Source organism: Oncorhynchus kisutch, linkage group LG21, assembly GCF_002021735.2.
Source record: "Oncorhynchus kisutch isolate 150728-3 linkage group LG21, Okis_V2, whole genome shotgun sequence".
In the NCBI taxonomy this organism is placed as follows: domain Eukaryota; kingdom Metazoa; phylum Chordata; class Actinopteri; order Salmoniformes; family Salmonidae; genus Oncorhynchus; species Oncorhynchus kisutch.
The window spans coordinates 14,575,251-14,583,519 of NC_034194.2; the positions used below are offsets into that span (position 1 = coordinate 14,575,251).

The window sequence follows — 8,269 nt, forward strand, 5'->3', positions numbered from 1 at the left end:
AAACAAGCTTTTTCTGTGTTTGGAACAGTTCTGAGATTTTTCATTTGAACTCATGAAATGTGTTACCAACACTTTACATGTTGCATTTATATTTTTGTTCAGTGTCGCTAGAGAGATGATGTCACCTCTCTGGAGAAGTGAGTTGGTATGGCCCAATCCAGGTAGGAGGGTTTAACAACTGGGGTCTATTCACTAGGAACCAAACAAACCAAATAGAAGCCAACAGAAGCAAACAGAATGGTTTGTTAGGGACCTACCTGAATTTGTCCACTAGAAACTCTTGTTTTCTTTGCGAAACATTTTTCCATTGGAGTAAACAGTAGCGCAACTATTTACTATGGTCTTGGTCTAAATAAAGGCACCCCTGGAATATATATCAGTCTGTTAACATTCTACGCTATAGGAAGTGGGCAGACTGCTGGTAGTTACCTGCCTGCCTGCCCACCATTACATGAGAGGAGATTGTTGAGAGACATTCTCAGCTCAATGGTAAATAGCTGTAGTTCACTGTAAATAGTCTATTTATTTGCAGATACAGTACACTCAAGATGGACAAATATACATAACTTCATGATTAAATGGAGAAAAACAAGTTGTATTCATTGAGTGTGATAGCTAAGCATAACTGCAAACAACAATCATAAACTTAGCTCTGATAAACAACCAAATGTAATCCCATAGCACAATGACATTTGCTGTCCAACTTAATGACTTACATCACAATCAACAAGTATTACTAGATACAGTAGATTCATATTAAATTAAACCCATCACTTATTGTTCAGCGTATAAACATACTATCCCAGTACTTTTCACATACAGTGAATAAAGTTAAGCATCCACTTTTAGTGTGTCCTCTATTGGAAGAGATAGAGAAAGACGAGAAAAGGAGAGAGGGAGAAGAGTGAGGCCCCACTGGACAGTGCATTACAGGTGACATTGAGATCAGAGTCAGTCCCACTGGAGGAGAAGGTGACGAAGCCTGGCATGTCAGTGCTGATCTGGCTGTTGATCCAGGTCTGGTACTGGGACACTCTGGTGTACACTCCTGGGAAATTTGCTTCGGCACAGCCTTTTCCAAAACTAACAACCCCAGACTGGATCCAGACCAGACCCTGTTTGCTCACAATTGGCCCCCCGGAGTCTCCCTGTAGACATATACATTTTAGTAATTTAGCAGACGCTCATATCCAGAGTGACTTACAGAAGTGAGTGCATACTTTATTCATACTGGTCCCCTGTGGGAATTGAACCCACAACCCTGGCATTTCAAGTGCCATGATCTACCAACTGAGCCACGAGCTTAATCATCAGGGTCAGTGAACAATGAAATGATCTTTAGAAGTCTTCATGAGTTTGATTCATGATCATCTCTTTCTTACCATTGAATATTAGCTCTGCAAACTGCAGCTAAACTGCAGATTTAGCTCTGCAACTATCTGGAATTAAACACAGCCATGCATCACCTGACAGGAATCCTTTCCTCCACTCAGTAGACCAGCACAGATCATGTTGTTTGTGATTGAACCCAATCCAGTATAGAGACAGTTACACTTCCTGTTCCCCACTACTGGCACAGTCACCTCCTGTAGGGTCCCGGGTGAGGGAAGGGGCACTGAGGAAGAGAGACCATGAAATCAACTTTTGCTGATATTCTGTTGTATACATTTCTGATCCTTTCTTTTCTGCTGCAACTGTATTGGAACAACATTTACTTGCAAAAACGTGGATATATGTGCAGGTATATAAATGGTATGTATGGCTTGTCAATGCAAAGTCAGGATCGGGACAATCAGATCTCACCACCACTATTGATATCGCCCCATCCGGTGACCCAGCTAGTAGTGCCAGTGTAGTAGGTGCTGCCCACTGCTGCCAGGCAGACCGGCTGGATGTAGTCAGTGAAGGTGACAGGTGATGAGAGCTTCAGCAAACATATGTCATTGTCACTGGTTGCACTGTTGTAGTTCAGGTGGCGGGTGATCTGAGAGACCGTTTGGGATACCTCGTTGGAGTTTATGCTTTGCTGATTCTGCCGGCCCAGGTAGACAAGCAGGCCGGATGTGCTGGTGCTGAGAATGAAGAGAGTTGGGAATAACTATTATTAATGTGATTATTAGACTATTAGTGTCCTTGCTGATGCCGTTTACACAATTCAGTGATGTATTTTAGAGAGACAATGTCCCCTCACTGGAGTCATTACCACTCCTACAACTTATTTGACAACCATTAATACTGTGCTTTAAAACAAGTACAGTACAAACTAGCAAGCACATACAGGTAACTGCCAAAATAATGGAAACACTTGAATAAATGAGGGCTGCAAAGTCAATTGAATGCAGGTGCTTCCACACAGGTTTGGTTCCTGAGTCAATTAAGCAATTAACATCCAATCACCAGGGGCAGCATTAACGCAGGATTTTGTTTTTTTCAAGCAGAAAATGAAATATAAAAATCAGAAAAGATATCTTGCGCATATAAAATGCTTGTTATTGTACATTCTGCTCGGCCTCAGTCAGGGTTTGCTCAAAATCATAAATATAAAAGGCTGCGGTTGCACTTCTCCACTCAGATGAAATGTCTTTGCTCTTGTCATTGGATCACCAGACAGCGATCTGACTGATGTGTAGGCTACTTTTCTCTGGTACTTTCCTCCGGTCTAGTTATTCTGCAGTAGCAACATAAAATACAAGACTAACTTCAAGCAAAACATTAGGAAATGTAGCTGGCTACATTCTTTCTATGATAAACATTATAAACATTATGGTCATGCATCGATTTCAGAAAAAATACCTTGCTCTTTAATTGTAAGTTCATTTACTTGTGTGGCTGTTAGCCAAATAGCGCTGCACTTCTGTTGTCATCTGATGAAAACGATTTTCTGCCCAATGTGTTGCACTAATATATTTTTAGTGAAGAAAAACTATAGTTGCAAGCCACTTATCACTCTATTGAATAAAAAAAACACTGATGAGGTTCAATATTAACGCAGGTGAAATGGTTTAAAACGCACATTCTGTTATGGTCTGTGTTTTTTAAAAGCTGTTACTGTTTGTCCCTCTTGAGACGCTGTGGCAACAACATACATTAACACTTCCTCAAAATAGCCTGATCAATCTAAGATAAATCAAGAAATCTGTAATTCATTTTGAGTTTTTGGCCGAGGAGGTCTTAGTCGCGCAATTGCACATCAAACTAAGATGTTTAACACAGTATTTCTCAAAGGAAAAAAATGTGAATGAAAACTAGTTGTCTGTCGTTGCATGACAACATACACTTCATTGAAGAATCCCTACTGTTACCCATTCACCAAAGAAGGGGCGTAGACTTCGGCTACTAAACTTCGGCTTGCCTCAAGAAAAATAAAATGGTGTGCTTGAACAGCCGAACAAACACGTATGCTGCCGAACACCAAAATTAACTGTTTTGAATGGGAAGCATACGGTAACATTCAGGGTCATGTATAAATACGTCCAGTTGCGCATTATTTTGGCTCCATGGCTAGAAGTGGTTAGAAGTGACTTTGAAGAGGAGTCTCAGAGGTGTGTGTGTGTGTGTGTGTGTGTGTGTGTGTGTGTGTGTGTGTGTGTGTGTGTGTGTGTGTGTGTGTGTGTGTGTGTGTGTGTGTGTGTGTGTGTGTGTGTGTGTTTGTCTCAGCATAAGATCTCAACCCAAATTAACACTTATAGAAGATTCGTTTTCCACCACCATCAACAAAACTCCAAATGATGGAATTTCTCATTGAAGAATTGTGTCATATCCCTCCAAAAGAGTTCCAGACACTGGTAGAATCTTGCCAAGGAACATTGATGCTGTTCTGGTGGCTCGTGGTGTCCCAACACCCTATTAAGACACTTTATCCTGTATTTTGGCAGTTACAGGTATATTTATTAAGTTACATTTATTTAATAGAAAAAATTACCAAAATACATTATACTTTGAATTAGTTCTCTGAATTAAGTGATTAATACATGATTAAAATAGATAATTCAGTACATAGACAAAGACAGCATATAGATATTACAATATCACCATGACATAATATATGGGTTGGGGGACGGGTAAGGTTATGTCTTTCTACCTGGGGAAGCAGTGAGCGGCAGTCAACACCCACTCTTTGTTGATAAGGGAGCCTCCACAAAAATGGCGGTTGGAGCGGTGCAGACTGGCCTGCCATGGCCAGCTACCTGCAGCTGCAGCCTGACCCCCAACAATCTTTGTGTTGAGAGAAGCAATGCCACACACTGGAGAAGACAAACAGAGGAGAGACAGCTCATGATTGAACTCACAAATCCCTCACAGTATAAGAAGAGCATTGAGGAAGATACCGTAGCTGATATGAAGCACTGCAGTTGCATGCAATAACAGCAACTTACCATTTGCCTGTGAATGGCCACCTGGTGGAGAGAGAGTGGATTGGTGTTATTAAAGGGGTTTACAGTTACCAGGTTATGGTGCTTTAAGCACTATTCAAGCGTGATAAAGTAAAAATAAAAGTATGATTTGAAAAATAAAATCTATTGAGTAAAAGTATTTATTGATACTTTTGTACCTGTTTCCTCCAGCATCTTCACATGGTCCTTGATTGATTTGCACTTTTCGCACCAAAGTACGTTCATCTCTTCCTGAGCGGTATTGTCACGTCCTGACCTTAGTTCCTTTATATGTCTCTATTTTAGTTTGGTCAGGGCGTGAGTTGGGGTGGGCATTCTATGTGTTCTATGTTTTTGTATTTCTGTGTTTGGCCTGGTATGGTTCCCAATCAGAGGCAGCTGTTTATCGTTGTCTCTGATTGAGAACCATACTTAGGCAGCCTGTTTTCGCTTTGTCATTTGTCATTATAGGGTATTGTGTGTAGTATGTTCGAGGGGGAAAAACGTGTGTAGTATTTTCGAGACTGTAACGTAACAAAATGGGGAATAATTCAACGGGTCTGAATACTTTCCAAAGACTCTGTGCATACACTATATATATATATATATATATATATATATATATCACAGAAACAATCCACTGGTCAAGAATATACTTGGCTCTCTAGGTGAAACTTGTGGTAACTCAATGCTGGTAGGGTTTTTGTCATATCAACCCTTTGTTTATAGACCGTTTTGTGCCGCTCAGTGGATGTCCTTCTAAGGGGCTAAAAGACGATAGACAAGCAAACTGGCATTTCCAGTTATAACAATGGAGCACCCATTATTATATTCTTAGTCTCATTCTCTTTCTCAAGACAAAGGAGATGATTGTGGACTTACAGGAAAAGTAGGGCCGAGCACGCGGGGTTGTAGTAGAGCAGGTTTACAGCCTTGGCGTCCACATCACCAACTAACATGGTCCAAGCAGAGGGCACGACAAAACCTATTCCCCCTCAGGAGGCTGACAAGACCCTTTAGATTTTTACAGCGAGAGCATCCTGACGGGTTGCATCACTGCCTGGTATGGCAACTACACGGCCTCCGACCACAATGCACTACAGGTAGTGCGTACGGCCCAGTACATCCCCGGGGCCAAGCTTCCTGCCATCCAGGACCTCTATACCAGGCGGTGACAGAGGATGGCCCTAAAAATTAGTCAAAGACTCCAGCCTCCCTAGTCATAGACTGTTCTCTCTGCTACCGTACGGCAAGCGGTGCCGGAGCGCCAAGTCTAGGTCCAAGAGGCTTCTAAACAGCTTCCACCTCCAAGCTATGAGACTCCTGAACAGCTAATCAAATGGCTACCCAGACTATTTGCATTGCCCTCTCCCCCACGGTGCTGCTATACTCTGTTATTATCTACGCATAGTCACTTTAATAACTCTACCTACATGTACATAATTACCTCAATTACCTCGACACCGGAGCCCCCCACACATTGCCTATATATCCCTGCTATTGTTATAGTCCTGTACTGCTCGTTAATTATTTATTCTTAGGGATTTTCTTAAAACTGCTGGTTGGTTAAGGGCTTGTAAGTAAGCATTTCACTGTAAGGTCTACATCTGTTGTATTTGGCGCATGTGACAAATACAATTAGATTTGATTTAACATCTAAACCAATAGTATCACTGTGTAAAGTGGGTGAAACTCAACATTGAAAAACAGGAATGTGGTCTGGGTTAGACTAGCCTATTGTTGATCCAGGCTGCCCAGCTTGTCCGGGTTTGGCCGGTGTAGGCCGTCATTGTAAATAAGAATTTGTTCTTAACTGACTTGCCTAGTTAAACAATGGTTAAATAAATAAAAAATATATACATTGTTGACTTTTGATAATAAGAAGTAGATATAACGGTAGTTTGAGTGAGAATCTTTGATTTAGTCAGCGTGGAAACCACTTTGTTTTTGTTAAACAGTAATATCACTTGGGACAGTCCTGTGGAGAACGTTTTGGCTATCTTATTAATTATCGATTAAAGTGGTTTCATGTGCAAGACTTGCATTACACTGAAAGGTTCAGTATAAGAATGACTACATCATTTCAAAAGACATGTATCATTTCAATTACTTTTCATAGATCATTTCAACTTCCTAAATACTCAACTTTTTTGGGGGGGGGGGTCTCTCTCAAAATGAGGCAGTAATCATTACAAAAGCATATATACACACAGTCCAAAATATATTATATTCCTGTAATGTACTGTAAAAGCAGTGATATCAAACATATTCACCGTTTTAATGCAGTCTAAACGTTCCTTTATTCATTTGGGAACCCAATCTCTGTCTATATAGGAATCTAGTCAAACAGTGAAATGATTTACTTGGAAAAGTACAGTACTTCATAGTAAAGTGTGAACTTGTTGAGTTTTCTCTAAATGTATTAAAGTAACTCAAAGTGGACTGCTAGTCTATAATAATAATAATAATAATAATAATAATAATTCTCTATTACCTTTTCCCATGCAGGTCAACGCAAATACAACAGCACACAAGACCCACCCCGACTCCATCCTATCAGCTGCTACAGATTTGTGTGTCCTGTATTTATAATACCATTGGTTGAAGGAGGAGGTATGTACCACAGGAGGTTGGTGGCACCTTAATTGAGGAGGATGGGCTTGTGGTAATGGCTCACCACCCATTCCATTAGCGCCATTTCTGACATTATGAGCTGTCCAACCCTCAGCAGCCTCCTGTGGTATGTACATAGGTAGGTAGTAGCTTGAATTGTTGAGTCAGGGTGTGACACATGCCTCATGACACATGTCATTGGCCCTCTCTCTCTCTCTCTCTCCCTCGCGCACGCTTTCTCTCTCGCTCTTTCTTTCTTTCTCTCTCTCTCTCTCTCTCTCTCTCTCTCTCTCTCTCTCTCTCTCTCTGCATGCTGGGAGTGATTGGTGCATGCTGAGAATTGTTTGAGTGAAGGAGTGAGTGTGTTGTAGAGAGTTAGATACTCACAACTTTCTTTCGGTTTGCTATTTATTGGTGGCATTTTTTCTTCTGTGCATGATTAAGGTTATTATTTTTGTTGTGGTAGAATTAAGTATTTTGTTTTTCGTATCGAAATTACCCTGATTTTGGCGGGGATGGCAGCCCGAATGGGGATGCCGTCCCTGTCTACTGTCACGGTGGAGGAGTTTCTGGTCGCTGTAGGAGAGAAGGTAGGCTATGAGAATGTTGCTTATGCATCCCGGATGAATAAAGCTGTGGTGGTATTTCTTAATAAAGAAGAGTGTCTGGTTGATTGGATGGTTGAGCATGGTGTACTTCTTAAAGAAGAGTGTCTAGTTGATCGGATGGTTGAGCATGGTGTACTTCTTAAAGAAGAGTGTCTAGTTGATCGGATGGTTGAGCATGGTGTACTTCTTAAAGAAGAGTGTCTAGTTGATCGGATGGTTGAGCATGGCGTACTTCTTAAAGAAGAGTGTCTAGTTGATCGGATGGTTGAGCATGGTGTACTTCTTAAAGAAGAGTGTCTAGTTGATCGGATGGTTGAGCATGGTGTACTTCTTAAAGAAGAGTGTCTAGTTGATCGGATGGTTGAGCATGGCGTACTTCTTAAAGAAGAGTGTCTGGTTGATCGTGTGGTTGAGCATGGTGTACTTCTTAAAGAAGAGTGTCTAGTTGATCGGATGGTTGAGCATGGTGTACTTCTTAAAGAAGAGTGTCTGGTTGATTGGATGGTTGAGCATGGTGTACTTCTTAAAGAAGAGTGTCTAGTTGATCGGATGGTTGAGCATGGTGTACTTCTTAAAGAAGAGTGTCTGGTTGATTGGATGGTTGAGCATGGTGTACTTCTTAAAGAAGAGTGTCTAGTTGATCGGATGGTTGAGCATGGTGTACTTCTTAAAGAA

General features: G+C 41.1%; 1 protein-coding gene across 1 annotated transcript; it reads right to left on the bottom strand.

The window, feature by feature from the left end:
• Positions 1-503: 503 nt before the first annotated feature.
• Positions 504-6,974, bottom strand: LOC109866681 (serine protease 27-like). The gene is made up of 6 exons (XM_020455466.2): positions 6,868-6,974; positions 4,377-4,397; positions 4,082-4,244; positions 1,804-2,072; positions 1,467-1,615; positions 504-1,148 (listed from the first exon to the last, which is right to left on the bottom strand). Exons 1-6 carry the CDS (start codon positions 6,923-6,925, stop codon positions 858-860), a joined length of 951 nt encoding a protein of 316 aa, XP_020311055.2. The 5' UTR covers positions 6,926-6,974; the 3' UTR covers positions 504-857.
• Positions 6,975-8,269: the final 1,295 nt, after the last annotated feature.